General features: G+C 49.9%; 1 protein-coding gene across 4 annotated transcripts in view; it reads left to right on the top strand.

Moving 5' to 3' along the window:
* Lrrk1 (leucine rich repeat kinase 1) overlaps nt 1-13943 on the top strand; it is a 134131-nt gene extending 120188 nt beyond the window's left edge. Inside the window, exons 30-35 of one of the 4 annotated variants that reach the window (XM_031386922.1) lie at nt 1362-1479; nt 2415-2531; nt 4914-5764; nt 6177-6278; nt 8262-8435; nt 13173-13943. In XM_031386922.1, the coding sequence (XP_031242782.1) occupies nt 1362-1479; nt 2415-2531; nt 4914-5764; nt 6177-6278; nt 8262-8435; nt 13173-13188 (1378 nt within the window). In that variant the 3' untranslated portion in view covers nt 13189-13943. Of the gene's footprint in view, nt 1-1361; nt 1480-2414; nt 2532-4913; nt 5765-6176; nt 6279-8261; nt 9596-10022; nt 10563-13172 lie in introns of those variants that run through there. The other 3 variants (XM_031386920.1, XM_031386919.1, XM_031386923.1) reach the window with 3 other exon arrangements.
* The last annotated feature ends 5621 nt before the right edge of the window (nt 13944-19564 follow it).

The raw sequence follows: 19564 nt of genomic DNA, 5'->3' as shown, positions 1-19564 counted from the left end.
GGAGAGGGTGTCAAGACAGGGTTTCTTTGTATAACCCTGGCTATTCTGGAACTCTGTAGACCAGGCTGGCCTCAAATTTAGAAATCCACCTGCCTCTGCCTCCCAAATACTAGGATTAAAGGCGTGCCCCACCACTGCCCAGCTCAGTTTTTGTTTTTCTTAAGCAAACGTATCGTTAATTTTTTTCAATACATAGGAGAAAAGACTAAAATGGATAGACAGAACTTTAAAGGAAGTTTAGTTTGCAAGTTTTGTATCCATTTTTATCATCTCCAGCTGTTTGGTGTCAGTAAGAGATAGTGAAAGCCTTCTAAAACCTGGCTCCAGGAAAGAACTTAGAGCATGGCTCCTGTCCGCTGCTCTCTGACTGAGAGAAAGAACTGTGTGCTGTGGGGAGTGTGGCTAATCAACTAACCATTCCTCTACTCAGCTTCACTCCCTTCTTCATGCAAAGGACACTGGGGACATGTTGGGGGGCAGCGGTGCTGGACACATCCTGGCCTGTGAGCCAAAAACCGGCTCTCCTCACTAACTGTGAGCTGTTCTCGGAGCACCCAGGTTGGAGGCATGTCTTGAGCTCCACGCCGTCAAGTGTGGACTTTGCACATCTTATCTTTAGCCTGGGACTGTCTACTCTGTTCCTGTGATGGGCGGGCTCTGGTCAGTGGGAGGGCAGTGAGCAGGCCAATGGAGGGGCCCTGTGTCATCGTGTTGAGATGGTTGCCTGAACCCTTGGAGGTCACAAAAGGAAAGGAGGCTGACTTCCTGTTGCAAAGTCCTTTCTCCTCCATGTTCAAGTCTTGTACAGCAGGCAAACCCAGATATCCCCAGGGTCATGAAAGCTGGTCCCTTGAGTTTCTCAGAATGTGGCAAGGTGTGCTTCTGATTTCTAGAGGTGAACAAGATAGCAGATGGCATCCTTTGTGTAGTTATTTTGTGAACAAAATAACTGACAGAAACAACTCAAGGGTAGATGACTAATCCAGACTCACTGTGTCCAGTCCCTGCCCTCTTGACCCCCTGCCCTTGGGAGGAAAAGCATGGTCTTTACTCCTGGGAAGACAAGATGCAGAGAGAGGAGGAAATGAGAGAGACAGAGAAGGTGGGGAGGGAGACTGGTCCTGATAGAAACTTCCAAGTCCTCCTACCAGTGTTCCATCCCTTCCAGCTAGCCCTGCCTCCCAACATTGCTAGAGCATCCCAAAATAGTGCCTACATCTGGAAACCAAATCTTTAAAACATGAACCTGTGATAGATTCTTCATGCTTAAATGATTACCCCTGTCCCAAGGCCATCCCACCAGCCTGGGGAAGGAGGTGGCCCCTGGCTGTCTAGAACTAACCGTATGTTGCTCACCACAGGAATTACACAGTGGTCAACACAGAGAAAGGCCTTCTGGAAGTACAGAGGATGACCTGTCCTGGGATGAAGCTGAGCTGTCAGCTCAAGGTCCAGAGCTCAGTGTGGATAGCCACAGAGGTAACTGCCAGCCTGCAGGGCCCGTGTCAGGAGGAGCATTAGAGGGGGACAGTTCCCAGGTGGACCAGACTTGTAAAACTACAAGATGTCAAGGTCAACGTGTCCCCAAGCAATCCCTAAAACAATGTCATTGGTCCTGTGAGGTAGATCACCAGGGGAATCGCTGCTGTCTCCTGCTTGCCACCAGCTGGAAGCTGGGATTCAGGGTAGTAAGAATAGGTAGAGACTCTCAGCAGGAGAAACTGGGTGTGTTGATGGCATGCTGTGTTTCCTCATAATACTCTGAGGGCCAGGGAACATAGCTCGTCTCTGAGGACATTCTGCCTCCGTGTGCAGATGTCATTGAAAGACCCATGAAGCTGTCCTGTGAGAAATCCAAATACTGCCCCAAACCAAATGCTCCAGAGTTTTGAGTAGGGAAAGGAACATCATAATCCTTCTACATGTTTAGAAGTATATAGATCTGCAAAAACCCATAGGTACCCATGGGACTAAAGCCTCAAGAATTAAGAATCTGTTTTACGAGAACACAGAGAGAGATCTCTAAGAATGCCTATCCCAGTGTAATTCTTTATAGCAGCAACAAATTCACCAAATATGTTTAAAGGTGATGGACAGAGGAGGTGACCCATATAAAAAAGGGACTCTGCCCACTGCACACTGTCACTGTATTAGAACCCCACTTTGCTAGTGGTATGCTCAATACACAGCTGAAGTGAGCTTCTGAGATGTTCTGGCTCCCACTCCTAGGATCCTCTATGAGTTAACTTTCTTCCAGACTGTAATTTTCAAACAAAAAGCAAAAAATAAATTAGCAAGCGAAATGCTGCCTTTAAAAAGGTGCCAAAGGGGTTCCACAGGCCAAAAGCATCCCAATAGGTCATGCCAGTCACTTCCCTATCTGGTCCTTACAGTGAGCTTGTCTGCTTTTACAGGACCAGAAAATCTATATCTACAGCCTTAAGGGCATGTGCCCATTAAGCATGCCCCAGCAGGCCCTGGACACCCCAGCTGTTGTCACCTGTTTCTTGGCAGTACCTATTATTAAAAAGGTAAGGTGGGGACAGAGGCATATTCAGGTCTGTCACTAAGTGTGGGAGGATCTCCTTGTTGGGGACAATGGAGTCACACCTTTCTGGGCCACCTTGCCCAGGACATAGCCAGCTTTAGAGACCCAGGTGACCACCATTAACATGGAGTGCCTACTGTCCATAAGCAAATGCCAGAGCCCCTGGCTTAAATGAGGCTCCTACTGGTGCGGATGATGAAGTAAGCCATTGCACGTGCTTCTCTTGATAAAGGTATCAGGAGCCTCTCTTCTGCCCTGGCCACTATCTTTTCTGATCAGTGGGCATAGCTGATTCCCTTTTATCTGTCTCTACCTCCTCTCTAAGTCTTGCTTTCCTTCCCAGACCTCAGTCCTTTGCCCAGCATTGCCCAGCATTGCCCAGCATTGCCCAGCAAAGCCACTCCCTCACCCTCCTAACCCCATCCACTCAGTGCTACCCAGCCTCAGCTCCACTACATCTTGGCATGGAATCTAGCCTCACTAGGGCTGGCAAGGCCACCTCTTGACTGGCCCTGGGCCTTCTCCTCCAAACAGTAGATACAGGAGCTTCACCTTCTCTTCTGGTGAACTGTCAGGATGCAGAATGATGACCTCTCCTCTGAGACATTGGGTGGTACTGCTTGCTCTCCCAAGCTCTGCTTCCCTCCCTGGATCCAGTCAGGCCACCTATGGGTACAACGGGTACCTTCCACCAGTGCATAAGTAGCACTTCCTAGCACATCTTTTTAAAATGTGCTGACTGCCCTTTTGTGGTCCCCATTTGTCCACCTAAAAGGAAGATGATTGTAGTCATGAAATAGGTCTCTGACCCTTTGCAGCCCAAAGTTCCAGGCTGGGCACTTGGAAACTAATGGTTGCCATGACTTCTTTGGTCATCAAACCTGTGAGCTTTTCTCTCCATTTCTTTATAAAAGGAAAAAGAAGTGACAGAAAATGGGTATGAAATGAGCCTTACAGTCATTTATGATTGTAGCCCCAAGGGCAGCCTAGGCAGCTAGGATCTCCCTACACCAGAGGCTGGGAGAACCGGACACAAAGCATTATTGAAGGGCCCCGACAGCCAGTGCCCCAGACAGGGTGCACCTCCTGCCGGAGCAGGGCAAATAAAGCAAACTCTGTGTGAGCCTCCTTTGCAGGGAGCCTGCCCCCGTGGAGGTTGTCCCTCGGAGGCCACACAGGGCAGACCGTGCGTGCGTGCATTCTTGCACAAGCACGCTCACATCCTTGCCGAACGTGGTGTTCCCCACGCCAGCCAGCAGAGCCAGGATCCAGAAAGACTTATGGCCTGTTTGCTCTGGCTGCTTTATTGACCTAAATCCTGAAGATGGATTTTGAGAACTTTTCCTAGGGCTCCTTACTGTGGATGTGGTATGAGAGGCCACTCACTCCATTACCCTGAACAACTGCCTGCCCTGCTCCACACAGGCACCCTGCCTCCTAACAAATTGGCTTCCTGCCATTCCCCCTGGCTAGAACAAGGCTGGGATCCTGTCTTGAACTCTGACTTTGTTCTGCGGCCCTTTCCCTGACCCATGGCACTCTGTGTCTGCTCTGCTCTGCTCTGCTCTGCTCTGGAGATACCCCGGGAAGCCTGTATTTGGCTTTGTACATGTAACTTTAGCTTCTACCTAGTAACCTCTGGAGGGTGGCTACAGAGGAAATGGTGTTTCGTGGTAAGTCAAACTCCTCAGTAGTGTCAGCCCAGGCTCTTCAGAGTATGGATGTGGGCACACGGGACCAAGACATGCCTATAGGAGAGTTACATTAGGAGCTCTTTCTTCTAGAGACATATATTGTCCACCTGATAGAAACAGTGGAATCCATGGCCAAATAAGTGTATGAGACTTAGCCTTTCCTATGCCAGTGCAGTGCCTGGGTGACAGTGGTGGGCACAGAGACCTGGCCCCTGCTTTTCTTGAGCTCTCTGCCATGTGGGCAATGAACAGAACTCATGCCTACAACAGCTATCATATTAATAATACACTGTCTACAATATGGAGAGCATTCTGTCCTGCCTTTCATGAGGCCTTCATGGTATCCAGGAAAGGCAGCTCCCCGCTGCTCATATAGCAAGAGACCAATGCCAGGTGGTGACACCCTTGCTTGATGCCCTCGGCACTATGGGCATGTCTCTCCCTGGCTCACCTCTTGCCTGGCAGCACCAATGATAGGCGGGGCTCTGCTATGACATAGTCCTGAGACCTCTGAGCAGGCCAAGATTTCAAAGACTTTACTTCTCTGAGGCACTATGGGAGATCATGTGACCACTTGAGGCACATATAGAGATAAGTCTGGTGCCTGTGGTTTCTCTCTTAGAATGTGTGACATGAAAAAGCATCATGTATCCCTGTCCCTTCCCCCACAGAACTCCTTTCTGGTGCTGGCAGGCCTGGCTGATGGACTCGTGGCTGTGTTTCCTGTGGCACGGGGCATCCCAAAAGAAAGCTGCTCCTACCTGTGCTCACACACAGCCAACAGGTCCAAGTTCTGCATCCCAGACGAAGACTCACGGCAGAACCCCTACCCAGTGAAGGCGATGGAAGTGGTCAACAGTGGATCTGAGGTCTGGTACAGCAACGGGCCGGGCCTCCTCGTCATTGACTGCACCATCCTGGACATCAGCAGGCGGCTGGAGCCCTACACAGCTCCGTCCATGGTCACGTCACTTGTATGCAGCTCAGACTGCAGAGGAGAGGAGATGGTCTGGTGCCTCGATGACAAGGCCAACTCCTTAGTGATGTACCACTCGGCCACCTACCAGCTCTGTGCCCGGTACTTCTGTGGGGACCCCAGTCCTCTCAGGGACACGTTTTCTGTGCAGCCCTCGGTCCCAGAAACCCCAGGCAGTCACACAACCATCTCAAAGGAGCCTGAGGAAGAGTGTATTGCAGACGTGAGCATCATGTACAGTGAGGAGCTGGGCATGCAGATCCTCACCCACCAGGACTCGCTCACTGACTACTGCTCCATGTCCTCTTACTCTTCGTCCCCACCCCACCAAGATCCCAGGTCTCCTTCCAGTCTGCCCAGCTCCCTCACCAGCTATTCCAGCGTGCCTTTCTCAGCCAATTATGAAGACTCAGACAGGCTGCAGGAGCCCAGTGTCACCTCTGACAGAACTGAGCATGACCTGAGCCCCATGGATGGGGAGACGTTCAGCCAACACCTGCAGGCTGTGAAGGTGCTTGCTGTCAAAGACCTCATTTGGGTCCCTAGGTAAGTTTTGTGGTGTGTGAGTATCATTTCTGAGATGCCTAATGCTCTTGCTTTGGGGCTGGGGTGAGTGGGACCCATGGTTTCCTTAAAGATTCCCAGATCCATCTAGGCAGTTTTGCCAAGCAGGCTTCGCCATTCAGTTTTAGAAGTGAGAGTGATCTCTCCAGTAAATCTAAGAATGTCCACACAGAAACTTATCTCATCACCTGCCTATCAGAAAGCTCAAAGTGCCACAAAACATACTCAGATTTCCTGTGGGGGAAGGTCCTCTTCTGCATCACACGGCACATCCACTGACGCTCCCTTCATGAAAACTTCAGGCTCCTTACCTCCTGGCTCACTTGCCCTAGGCCCACTGGAGAGTACAACTTCCTTGAGCCAACTCTTCCCCTGTCTTGGTTTGGTTCCTTAGACATGGTGGAGATATCATTGTCATCGGCCTAGAGAAGGATTCAGGTGCCCAGCGGGGCAGAGTCATCGCTGTTTTAAAAGCCCGAGAGCTCAATCCGCACGGGTAAGACTGAGAACCATTCTGTAGGGCTGGGGAGAGAGGTGTGTGGGGAACCTCATGGCTCACTAACATGTCCACTAGACAGAACAGCACTCCTGCTGCCCCCTGGGTTCCCACAGATAAGCCCCTGGATCCACCAGTGTGGCCACAGAGCAGAACAGAAGCAAGGTGGGGTCTTCCAGGCAGCTCCTGGGGTTCAGCATGACAGCTGAATAGAGCATCAACCACTGGCCACAGATATCTCGTTCTGGAGTGTCTGTGTATCTGTGGATGAGGTACATTGCTAAATGCATATCTCCAGGGCCAGACTCAGCTGGGATTGAAATGAGAGTCTCTTCAATCGGTTCACTGTCCTTCCTACCAAAGAGGAGAGGTCTCCCCACCCATATCAGGGGACCCACCAGCCTATAAAGCACCAGATAGGGTCAGGTGACATGGTTGCACTCTCTGAACCTGAGAATGTGACTGGATGCTAATCTGCAGTGAGTAGCACTAGGAGACATGCCAGTCGCTGCTATGAGGATGCCAGTTCAAGGCACAGTCTTCATGGCCAGGGAGATGGGAGCCTGGTGTTAAGCCAGATTTCCTGGTAGTGTTTATCCCTTACACTGAAGCTCCCCCTGAAAGGCCCTGAAGCCAAACATGTGTGCAGTATTCCCATCATAGTAGATCTGCTGGCAGCATGCGCTGTCACTCATCCTTGGGCAAAGGACTTTATTCATCTTTAATATCATCACACAGTCCCATTCTGCCCAGAGCAGGACAATCAGTGACAAGCAGCCAGTCACTCATGCCACATCCAGTCCCTTGACTGCTAGCACTGAGCTTTCTCAGTGAGTCCTGAGGCAGTGGATCTTCTCTGTGACTGGTTCTAGAAATAAGATCATGCTTTGCTCCTGAACCCTGGCTGACCTGGTAAAAGGAAGCTTTGTGCCGAAGTAGTTCCCAGCTTCCAAGTTGGGCTTTGGGAAACAAACGGGTCCTCAGAACCAGGTTGGTTGACCTTGGCACACCTACTCTGACTGTACTGGTACCCTTTTCTAGTCATCCCCCAAGAGACAGGTTTTCTCAAGACTCAGGCACATTTGCTAGAAGGAGAAGGGCCCAAGTTAGCCAGTTGAAAAAGCAAGGAAGGACCAGAGACTCATGATACCTCGGTGAAAGAGAGCCTTCGTGTATAGTCGTGCTCAGTCACTGGGCATAGGAGGAGGGAATGCAACCAGACCCAGAGATGGGCCACCAGCCCCGCAGAGACACCACCAGGACAAAGAGGATGCAGGGAATCATCTGTTGTGGCTGAGCAGAATCATGCTATGCACATACAGACCATGCAGAACAGTTCACAGCCTCAAAACAATGTAAACAGCCATGGCTTGGAGACAGCAGATTTTCTGTCTATTTCTCTGAATTTCCTGAGTCTGTGGGGGACAGAATGGGAGGGGTCTGCAACAAGGACACTCATGGGTCACTTTTGTGTTTTCACTGTGGGGTGCGGGTATGCGTCACAATGTGTTTGTGGAGGTCACAGGATAGTGAAGTTCCCTCCTGCTTTTACCTGTGTTCCAGGAATTAGGTCATCAAACTCACCTCATAGGGAGGCAAGCCCCTTTACCCACTAAGTCATCCCTCTGACCCTCATGGCTTGTTCTTGAATAGTAATATTCAGTTGGCGGTTTATTCTAGGCGCCAGAATTCCAAAGACAGGCATGGACAATGCCTGCTCTGCTTGTGTCAGTCAGTGATCTTTCAGAGTGTTATTCTACTGCCAGTGCTTTCAAAAGTAAATGGATACCCTTGGTATTATAAGGCCCCATCCCATAGACTAGACTACCAGGGAGAATAGGGACCTTCAAGTCCATTCTAGAGCCAGAGCTGTTTATGACACCCTCTTAGTAACTCAGTCCCCTTTGAGGATATACATGAAGAGGCCCCACCCTGACCTAGTGAGAACTCCTGTGGGTGATCACAGACCCCATCTCTCTGCAGGGTCCTGGTGGATGCCGCAGTGGTGGCAAAGGACACCGTAGTGTGCGGCTTTGCAAACGAAAACACAGAGTGGTGCCTGGCTGTCTGGAGGGGCTGGGGCGCCAGGGAGTTTGACATCTTCTACCAGTCCTATGAGGAGCTGGGCCGGCTGGAGGCTTGTACTCGCAAGAGAAGGTAATGCCTATGGAAAGGGCCTCCATGTGGAGCCAGCAGGTCCGAGCCACTGCCTGACCCCTCAGCTACAGCCCTCCTAAGGCACAGAAGACAAACGGGTTCTTTGCTAAGCCTTCTGCTAAGAATGGCTGAGAAGCTAGGAGCTACTGGTAGTTTGGGAGTTCTCAGGTTCTGTGGGGAAAGTTACCAGCCCATGGGAAGCCACAGGGTCTGGTTGAGAGAGGCGTCCTCTTGCCTCTTCCATAGGCTTCCAGGAGCTGGGGAGAGTGACCCCTTGCCAAGCCTTCCCAGCATAATGAATGGGCCTGTCCGTATTTTATCGCCAGCCTCAGATGGAATTACACTACAGAGTCTTGGTTGAGGAGCAGTTCGGGGTAAGGTGGGAGGAGGGCTGTGACCCCTGGCCCTCCTTTCCCAAAGACCCCAGTCTTTCAGCCTGTTTCACAAGGCTCTGAATCCCTGGAGTGTGGGGCCCAGCTTGGTCCAGCTGAGATCACATCTCCTGCTTGGCAAAGGCTGCATATGGGAAACCCCAGAAGGACCCTGGGTAGGCAGCATTGCCCAATAGTGGGGATGAATGGGTTCCTTCAGGAGTCACGGCCGGAAAGCCCAGTGTGAGGGCTCCTGCTCCCCCTTTACATTCTTCTCCCCCAACAAAAGGAAGGAGAAACCCAGTCATCGGGCCTGGAGAAAGGGCCTGTGTTTATGGCTTGGTAAAATAAACTTGGACGCAGCTGGAGCATAAGCCCTGTTTGTTTGCACATCATAATCTTGTTTATCACTTTAACAAATTAAGTAATATCTCAGCGGTTAGGCCTGGTTGTGAAATCCCATCGTATGGGACTTATACTGAATTATGCATTTGCCAAACATTTACTGCCCACGTGGACAGCAGATGAAAGAAAGCCAAGTTGTTAACAGGGTGTATGGATACCACAGGGAACATTTTATAAATCCTGTGCACACCCGCACAACTTTGCCGAGCATCACCCTTAGAGGATGCCAAACCTAGAACTCACGTTCGAATGTGAGACTGTTACTTGGCTTGTGTTACTGAACCTTTTCTAGAATTAAATTATAAAAAGCAAATGTAAGATGTGCTGGGGGGTGCATGCTCATGAGAACTTGTGTTATCTGAAAATAAACAGACTTAGACGAAACCATGGCCTTTGTCTCTTGAGAGCAACACACAGGCTCTGGCCTTCCCAGGTCCCCTTGCTGCCCAGGGTAGACATAGCGCCCCCACCCCACTCAGCCCACTGCTGGGTGTTTCTGGATGCCCTGTAGCAATTCCCATGGGCAGATGCTTCTCTGTTGGCCCCACTCCTGGGGAAAGCTAGCTCCTCACTTCCTTGTGTGAGTCAGGCTCTGAATCCTGAGGACCAGACCTTGAATTCTGTGACCACTGAACCCCTCACTACTGTTTCCCACCCTGATCCCTAAGGCGAGCCTTGGAGGTCACCTTGGCGTCCCAGAGCTGCCTGCTCGGATCCCCAAACACAAGCCTGGCTCTGACTGCCCTGCGCCTAGCCTGTGCCACTGGCTCTCAGGCTGCTGTGCTGATGGACAGCCTCTCTTACTTTGCAGACTCCGCCCACCTTTAGTTCCTCATCTTCTCCTGTCCACAAACAGAGCCCTAACCAGAGCCTCATTGGCAGGGCAGGAAGACTGTCACATAACCACCAGGAACCTGGAGAGAAATGGCTAATGAACTTGGCTACAGAAGAATTGGAAATCTAAAAGAAACCTGGGCAGTGATAGCATATAACTTTAATCCCAGCAGGCAGGAGGCAGATCTCTGAGTTTCAGCCCTGGTTCAAGGAGTGAGTTCTAGGATAGCCAGGGCTACACAGAGAAATTCTGTCTTGAAAACAAACAAACAAACAAAAAGTAAAACAACAACAATAAAAACATCTATAAGGAAACTGTACTGCAAAGGTAAACAAACAACTGACAGAAAAAAAAAAAGTCCACAGAGCTGATGAGATGGCTTATCACATAAAGGACCTTACGGGCAAGAATGAAGACTTGAGTTCAATCCCCAGAACCCACGTGGTGGAAACAGCGAGCCAACTCCAACAAGTTGTACACACACATACACACACACACACACACACACACACACACACACACACACACACACTAAAAAATATCATTTTTAAAGTGTACTTAGCCGGGCAGTGGTGGCACAGTCCTTTAATCCCAGCACTTGGGAGGCAGAGGCAGGCGGATTTCTAAGTTTGAGGCCAGCCTGGTCTACAGAGTGAGTTCCAGGACAGCCAGGGCTACACAGAGAAACCCTGTCTTGAAAAACTAAAACAAAAAAACAAAACCAAAAAGTTTAAAGTGTATTTATAACATAAATGAAAGAGGAACAGTTCCCTTATCTTGTATGCAAAATTCATATTCATCCATAAGAAAAAACACAATTGGAAAATGGTTAAATGGCCTGCACAGGCCAGTGTCATAAAGAAACACAGCCTTTCCACATGATGAAATGGCTTCTGTCACCCTCCAGTTACAAGAACTAAAGGATCAGTCATGATTCTTGAACTCTTGTTGAGCTATTAGGCAGTATCACAGTGGCAATCACCCAAAGACACTCTGCTGCTGGGGCCTCTCTGCTCAAGAGGGCAGGGGTGACGGGACATCCAAACAAAATAAGGAGCTAGAGAGGGAAAACTCAGGAGACCAGCAGCCAATGACAAGAGGCTGGAGAAAGCCCAGATAGGGCAGTGCTGCCAAGAAACTGCATTTACGTGAGGTCTCAGGGCCTCACATAGCAGAGCTTACACAAGCAAAGGCCCTGTGAAGGAGCTGGTCATAACTGCATGACTAGAGTACCATCAAGAAGGGAGTGCCCAGCCTGCTCCCCACCCACAAACCCCGCACATCATTACAGGCATCCAGTGCAGCTACTGGGAGTGCACCATTGCCCACTGAATAGAGATCAGGCCAAAGGAATAGAAAGAGGTGGGGTATTAGTTATAGTAGCTGTACCCCTTTGTACACAATGGCTTATTCTGCCAGTCTGCCATTTCCCAGAGGCCTTTGCTGGCAGTAGAGCCTTTGCTGGTAGTAGAGCCTATGCTGTATTCAGGCAGTTTGGTTGTACTCGAGTAGGACTTTTCAGAGCATCCTCAAGAAGTCAAGAGCTACAGCAGGCATGGTGGTATATGCCTTTAGTCTCAGCACTCAGGAGGCAGAGGCAAGAGGATATCTGTGAGTTCGATGCCAGCCTGGTCTATACGGCAAGTTCAGGGACAGCCAGAACTACAAAGAGAGACGTTGACTCAAAAACCAAAACAAAAGTCAGGGTTCCTTCTCTCCTGCACAGTGATGTAGAGCAGCCAGTGCTGAGAAGGGCCCTGCCTGTACACTCTGACTGCAGCCAGAAAAAATGAACCTAGACTCTGCCTACCAAGCAGATGCTAGCAAGATCTATTTCCATGAGACTGCTCAAGTAGGTCAGAATATCGTGAGCACACATTGGGTTGGGGGACAACCAGCCTACAAAATAACATGAAGCAAAAGCATAGTGATGGTTAGAGCTTCCCAGGGCTCCCAGACACCACCACTGCACTCTTGGTACAGAAAGGACACTCAGCTTCATGCCTGAACTCCATGCTGTTTACGCTGGAGAAAGAGCCAGCAGCCTGCCCAGGACGACCAAGGACAGCCAGACCCTATGTAGCTTTGTCTGGTGTCTTCCAAGGCCGCCTGTGCTCTGCCCTCATTCCCAGGGGTCCAGAAGGTTGTCACAAGTCTAGAAAGGCTCAGACAGCCTAGGAAGAGGAGGTCTAGAGAGTAAGGTCCTTGTGAGCACAGAGAAGCACTGGGGAAGCCGAGAAAGAGAAACACTCAGGCTCTTCAAAGGAAGTAGATGTTTTTTATCTTCCACCTGGAGACTGGGAAAGGGTGGAGTTTACAACCTGGGATCTGTGCTATCTGGCTTCACCTGAGTCCCTCAGAATATTATGTTTGTCTATCCCAGACTTTCCCCCCAAAACTTTACCACTGCTTCTAAGTCCATAAAACCCATCTGAATGATGGATATCACTTGCACTTACAACAGCTTAAGTGATTTCCATGTTATCTTAGGGCCATGTCATTCCTGACTGCCACAGGCATTATGTGTAACTCAGTCACTCTCCATAGACACTTATCTTCAGCATTGCTTCTGAGACAATAGAACCCATCTTTATGGAAGAAACCATATGCTTTTTTAAAAGAGCATCGATGTAAACATGCCTTAAGTTTTGTTATACACTTGGGACTGAATTAAGTGTCATTAAGGGATTTCTTTCCAGAAGTTTGCTGAGCTTAAATATGGCTAGAATAGACTGCCTGGGGTCAGACTCCAGAAATCTAGCCCAGCACAAGAAACCTCACTAAGGCTGATCTGAGTTTCGTTTTCGTCTCTCCATGGATTATTGTTCTGCAGCTTGGTGTAAGCTTATACACATACACACACATACACACACACACACACACACGCGCACACACACGTACACACACACAGAGTGAGGCAGGGGGAAGGGGCTGGCTACGAGGTATGGAGGAAGTTGGAACCCTTGGTCTTCAGCATCTAGTAAGTAAATAGGTAAGTCAGCCTTCCATGGCTACAAGATCTAAAACGTTAATCAACTTCAAGTGAAAAAGGTAAGGAAGGATGTGGAACGGGGCAGACCGTGTGCCAATTTCATTTCTGGTCTTTCCTCTCTTCAAACAATACAGGACAGCAAATACTTAGAAAGCATTTCCATAGTGTCACTGTCAGTCACCTGAGGAGAATTTGACGCCTTTGAGAGGAAGTATTCAGGTTCCATGCACTAACCACATGATCTCACATGAGGGACTTGCACCTCCATAGACTTGGTCCAAGGGTGGTCTTGGAGCAATTCCTCGTGGACACCAGGAGACTTCAAAATTGCTTGAGTAACTGCTATCACATGGTAAGCTGTTTCTTAGGATGCTTAAAACACTGATGATAGTCTGGTATTTTAGACTATGATTTTAATTAAATGTTGGCAAGTGCAGATTGATGACAATTTTGAAAGCACTGTTTAATGGAGGGAGTTATGTGTCCAGTGTATAGCAGTTTGTTGTTCTTTAGGGACTGATTCATTTCTCCACATCTAGTAGGTTTAGGAGCCTTATACATGCGGCATCAGCAACATAGACAGAGGAACCATGACACTACCCCACACAGCCAGGCCCTGGAAATGCTGCATCGACAGAGGAAAAGATGCCAGCACCTTGGGATTTAGCATCTCTTTGACCTATGGCAGAAAACTCCAGAGGAGAACACCCTATTCCTGCCCAAAAGGTACATCCAAATGGCTGCCAGGCAGCAGCCCCAACCCCTGTATCCTTGGCACCCACAGGACCAGTAAAGAGCCCAGGGCCAGAAGGAAGATGCACACAGCTGCTTCACAGTAGGATCTTGCAGTGTGCGGCTGTCACAAGTCATGTGTTAGAGGCAGGGACTGCCCACACCACCCCCCAGATCTGGAGGTTCTAGGATTTCCCTCCATGTCCCTGGAAATGGCAGAATAGACCTGGGTCTGTGGCCCACTGTGGGCTTGCCACATTGCACGTGAACCATTTGTGACATTCTTAGGATGGCTATCACTCTCTGTCAGTCACAGGAAGCCTGACCTGTGGTCACATTCCAAAGCACTAGGGTAAGGGCTCCAGCTTGCAGATCCTGAGGGGACACAGTTCACAGTTCAGCCTTCAATCCCTTCCTTGTTCCAAAGGCACCGTGGTAAACCTTTGGAACATAAAACCCAACCAACTCAAGGCAGGATAAGGTATTCACGATGTACCGAGTGCGGCCTTGGGTACCTGTGAATAAGAACCACAAACATAGTGTTTTTCAGAAGGACACACATCAAAATGTGATCTATGACCATTTCTGGCTCCTGAGGTCACCAGTGGTTTTTGTTGGTTCTCTTCTGGTTTAGCTGAGTAATTTCTTTTATAATAAGACTAAGATCTGAGTCATATAAAAAAATCACTTTAAATACTATAAAATGACAACTGGGCCAGCACACGGACTTTCTTGCTGTGGCTGGTCTGCCTTGGGACTCTGAGCATCACAGCAGCCACTGCCAAAAGAATAAGTTTTGTCAGTCACTTTCCAGAATATAGAAATGATCCACGACTCAAGTAAGACTCCAGCACCTTCCTCCTTTAAGCCTGGGAGGAAATGTCATTTCTCCCAGGCACAGTCTGCACAGAGAACATTCCAGGACTGTAGATAATGCCGCCCTTGGGGTAGCACACTACTTCCTGGAACTGAGTCTTTAACTGTCTGTAGCAAGGGCTGCAGCTGTCACATCCAGTCAGAACCCCGGGAGCATTTTGGCTGGCCATGGGAAGCAAGTATCATAGGCCCTCTCAAGGTCTGGACAGATCCAGAGATCTAACTCCTGGACAGAGATTCCCATACCTTTCAACCCATCTCCTGTAGGAGTTTCACAATGACTTCTCAAGGTCTGGACAGATCCAGAGATCTAACGCCTGGACAGAGATTCCCATACCTTTCAACCCATCTCCTGTAGGAGTTTCACAATGACAGGAAAGTCAGTTTTTGAGTAACACACCTCTGAGAAGCATGAATGGCTTCTCAGGCAGTGCCAGGCCACCTGGCCAGTTGGTGCAACTTTTCTCAGCATTGGAGCCTGGCCTCAAAGCCAGACCTCTAACAGCATGGTGCATCCTCCCTCTTTGCCAGAGCCCACTTCATGTTCTGCTGCTTAGAAAGCCTGTGAGGCAGAGGCAGGACTCACTCACGTGAGTGAGCCTTTGCACAGGCTGCTGGCTCCCTCCCAGCCGATACCCTCTTAGGAGGTATGTGATGTATTTTGGTGACCCTGTGCTCTCCTGATTCCACTGCCTGGGCACGTGCCCCTTGCCTCCCAGCTTCCAAACTACTTCAAGCTAGGCATCCTGTCCCAAGGTGTCATCAGTTTCAGTACGTGCCAGCCTCCACGGGCTGCTTCCAGAAGCCACAGCCCTTCAGAGTGCTCAGTACACCAGAGCATTTTCAGTTTAATGGAGACACTGTTCTCACACAGCAATACTGCTTCCCTTTTCTGTCTCCACTGACAGACACAGCTTTTAGACAGATGACTAGTGGACTCGCTGTGGTCAAGCTCTGAGGCCTCATGGACACTCCTATCCTTAATGTGCAGCCAGCCTCTGGGGGCTGCTACTTTGTAGCTGTTGGGCACAAGATACTCAGTTCCCCTTCACTATACTGAAATGTCTGAGATAATTAACTTTTTAAAAATCTTTATCTCACAGCCTGGGATTACCCAGGTCCGTTGCTTTGGAACCAGATGGTAATGACCCAGAGTGAATGGCAAAGCAAACTGTCTACCTCACAACCAGGAAGCAAAGAGAAAAAACAGTCAGAGTCCCTAGATCTCTCAACACAGGAAGCTGGAGGACCCTAACGACAGCAGGACCTCAATCTTAATGGGAAGAGCAGATGGGAAAAATCCCAACATTACTTATCCTAAAGGGACACAAGAAAGAACATGCTCTACCAGGGTACATGTTTATCTGTTTCCTTAGCTCCAGTTATACATCCCTGAGGCCTTTAGGCACCTCACATTCCTCACACTGAGGCCTGGACACGACAGGGGTTGCCATCATTCACCAGAGGTCCACACTAAAACCTATCACTGTTGGCTCAGGTATAACTCAGGTTTTGGCCTCTAAACCCTCTCGGGCTTGGGTTTGGCCCCATCGTTAGTCCCAGCCTCAGTTGAGTCTGTGGCAGGGCCTGACTCTTCTATCCTCTGAGCCACCTGGCCCCTGCTCTGGGAGTACACACTGGTTTCTGGCAAGGGCACAGAGGAGATCTCCCTCAGCACAGAGACCAGAGCCGCCCTCCACACTCCTCCTCAGAAGGGCATCTTCTGAGGGGTACTGGGTTTTGTGTAGGGTGAAGGAATTCCATGTAGAGCCACTCCTCTAACTTCAAGGACCATCCCAGCTATCCCTTCTCACACAGCAGGACAGCCTCTGCCCAGATCTGCAGGAGAAACAGGAGGAGAGGTCAGGGCTTCCCTGTGACCAAGTAAATATGCCACGATTCTATGTGGACCCCAAAATGAAAGGCTCTCATGAGCTCTCGGCCCACTATGACAGGAGCTCAGGGAAATAGTACAGCCTCCCCCCAGCAGTGCAAGAACACGGGTGACCATGACAGCCAGCAGGTAGGGACTTGACCAATATACAAGTGCTTCCCTGGGGCCTAAGTAGGGAGGAAGGCCATAGGTGCCAGCCTCCAACAGCCTGGTCCTCTCAACATCAACCCTGCTCTTCCCTTGGCCAGTTCTCTGGAGCAGTTCCCTCAACAGCATCCAGGGGGCGCCCATATTCAACGTCCCAGCCTGTCTAAGCTGTCCAGCCAATCAAAACAGGACGGGACCAGCTAAAAAATGGATGCTTCTGGACTGGTGGACGCTCTAAGAAGAGTCTGTGGACTTCATGAGTTGACTTTACCAAGTGTGACCTTGTCTGGGGAAGCAGAAACCCTTGTGACTGTGTGAGAGCGGATGTAAATATAGATACCTAGGTGATCAGGCAACCAGGGAACCAGAGAAGCCCTGTGTGCCTGGGGGCCAGACTATGGGGGAGAGGACATGGAAATTTCTACTTAGTGTTTTACATTCCACATGCAATAAGGAAAATGTTAAATGTGTCTTGGCTTTTTCATATCACAGGCTTCTGCAGTCTGTCTCCCTCTCCCCTCCCCGCTTTCTCTCTACAGTCTATCTCCTCCCCACCTCCTGTGTGTGTGTGTATGTGTGTGTGTGTGTGTGTGTGTGTGTGTGTGTGTGTGTGTGTGTGGTGTGGTGTGTGTCTGTCTGTCTGTGTCTGTCTGTCTGTCTGTCTGTGGTGTATGTATGTCTGTCTGTCTGTCTCTCTGTGTCTGGTCTATCTGTCTGCCTATTTCTGTGTGTGTGTGTGTGTGTGTGTGTGTGTGTGGTGTCTGTCTGTCTGTGTCTGTCTGTCTGTCTGTCTGTGGTATATGTCTGTCTATCTGTCTGTCTCTCTGTGTCTGGTCTATCTGTCTGCCTATTTCTCTCTCTTTCTCTCTCTCTCTCTCTCTCTCTCTCTCTCTGTGTGTGTGTGTGTGTGTGTGTGTGTATACCACTATACAGAGGCCCAGCTAGAGCACTGTGTCCCCTCTGGGATCTGAGAGTCAGTGGCACACAGGAACAGAGCAACAGTGAAAAGAGAAGCTGAGAGTCTAGGGAAAGATGCTTTCTATAAAAGCTCTCAGATAAACCTCGCTTCTAGAAGTGCAGGAGCCCTATCCCCACAGCTGATCTCATCATTTTGCTTTTCTCATCAAAGCTGCTCAGGAACATCTCAGCCCACAAGGAAAGCAGCAGCTGTGCCTGTAGTTCACTTTCATGGCAGCTACGTGGAAATTACCCTGCCACTGAGAGCCAGTCCCTCACCGAGCAGAGATGGGACAGCGAGCAGTTCTATCCCAGAGCCCCTAAATCATAGATACAAAAGGAGGCTACTGGATTCTCTGCAGACCACATATAGTCTGACTCCAGGAGGGGACTCTGCCTGGATTACCTCACTCCAGAACCACAAAATGAGATCCAAGACATAAGTCCCAAAGTCATAGAAAGATGTAGGCTGGCCAGGCAAGCCAGAATACTCCATTCAGCTCCATGGTCCTTTGAGCTCCAATTTACCCTGAGCTTGCCCAGCAATGGTGCAGGAGAAGTGGAAGAGCCCACCCTGCACTCCAGGGGCTTGTAGAGAGCCTCCCCAGCAGCCCCTGAGGTGAGGAGTTGGCCAAGGAAAGGCCAGGGAACCCAGAGAGCAATGCTGGCTACCACAGATTCCCCTACCTCACCATGCCTCTGTCTGGAGACAGATCTCTGCATTTGGGCTTTCTTACAACCCACAGAATATGGTAGAAATGAAGGGGTATGTCTCCAAAATTCAGTCAGAAAAGGCAATGGAGCAGGTACTCACCTCTGAAGCTCTAAGATCCCAAACAAGTAGTCTGACTAGGTTAAGGCTGCTATGCTGAAAGGAACTACCAACCACAGAGAGGCCACAGGAGGTGAGAGGGACCACCCATCACAGAGAGGCCACAGGAGGTGAGAGGGACCACCCACCACAGAGAGGCCACAGGAGGTGAGAGGGACCACCCATCACAGAGAGGCCACAGGAGGTGAGAGGGACCACCCACCACAGAGAAGCCACAGGAGGTGAGAGGGACCACCTACCACAGAGAGGGACATGGAGGCTCCTGGTCCCAGATAAGAGCCAGAACCAGGAGGTTGGATAAGCCTAGACAGAGATATCTTCAGAACATTCTATTCAGGCCTTCTCAGCCATAGCCAGGTTATGAGTTGAGATTTCATGTTACACCGCAGGGGTTAGTCACTCCTACTCTGTCCAAACCCCAGGCCCACAGAAACACAGTATGGAAAGACAGCACTAAGTTCTGGGATACAGAAAGCAGAGAAGTTCAATCGACTTTCTACTTTCATGAATGTTCTAGAGTCCTGGGAAGCCAAGGGTTACGGAGGTTACACCTGTTTATCAGGTAAGGACCCAGGCCTAGAGTCCTGAGTACTGTGTCTTGGGGACAACTGTAGCCCGGAGTCAGCACAGCTCAGGCACAGGAAATCATGAACGGCAAGCCCTGCCTCACAAAGCTATCGCTCTGTCCTCTCTGAGGGGCACTGGCAAGTTTGCCAGATGAGCTGGAGGCTAGATTTGCCAGGTTATGTTCAATGCATCTGGGCCGGATGGGTGAATGGGATCTCGAGCCACAGGTTACTCGGCAACCGCAGAGCCCCAGGAGAGCCAAGTGCAGATGACTGAGCTATGAGCTGGTGAACTTGGAGGGAAACTCACCTTGGCTTTGCCACTTGATTCTGGCCCAGGCTGTTGCTGGGACTCTCTTCTCCATCGGCCACTTTGATACTTTGGGAGTACACAAATGGAAGTTTCCAGGAAAAAGGAAAGGATGTCGGGCAATCTCTCTGGCTGTGGGGGTGGGGCTGGCAGGATGCTATGCAGCCTGGGCAAGGCTCCCAGCTCTGGGGTCCAAATGACCAGCACTGGCC

The sequence above is a fragment of the Mastomys coucha genome, unplaced genomic scaffold (genome assembly GCF_008632895.1).
Source record: "Mastomys coucha isolate ucsf_1 unplaced genomic scaffold, UCSF_Mcou_1 pScaffold21, whole genome shotgun sequence".
Taxonomy (NCBI): Eukaryota; Metazoa; Chordata; class Mammalia; order Rodentia; family Muridae; genus Mastomys; species Mastomys coucha.
Note: the sequence above shows the minus strand (reverse complement) of the source record. Positions and strands in the feature narration are given on the sequence as shown.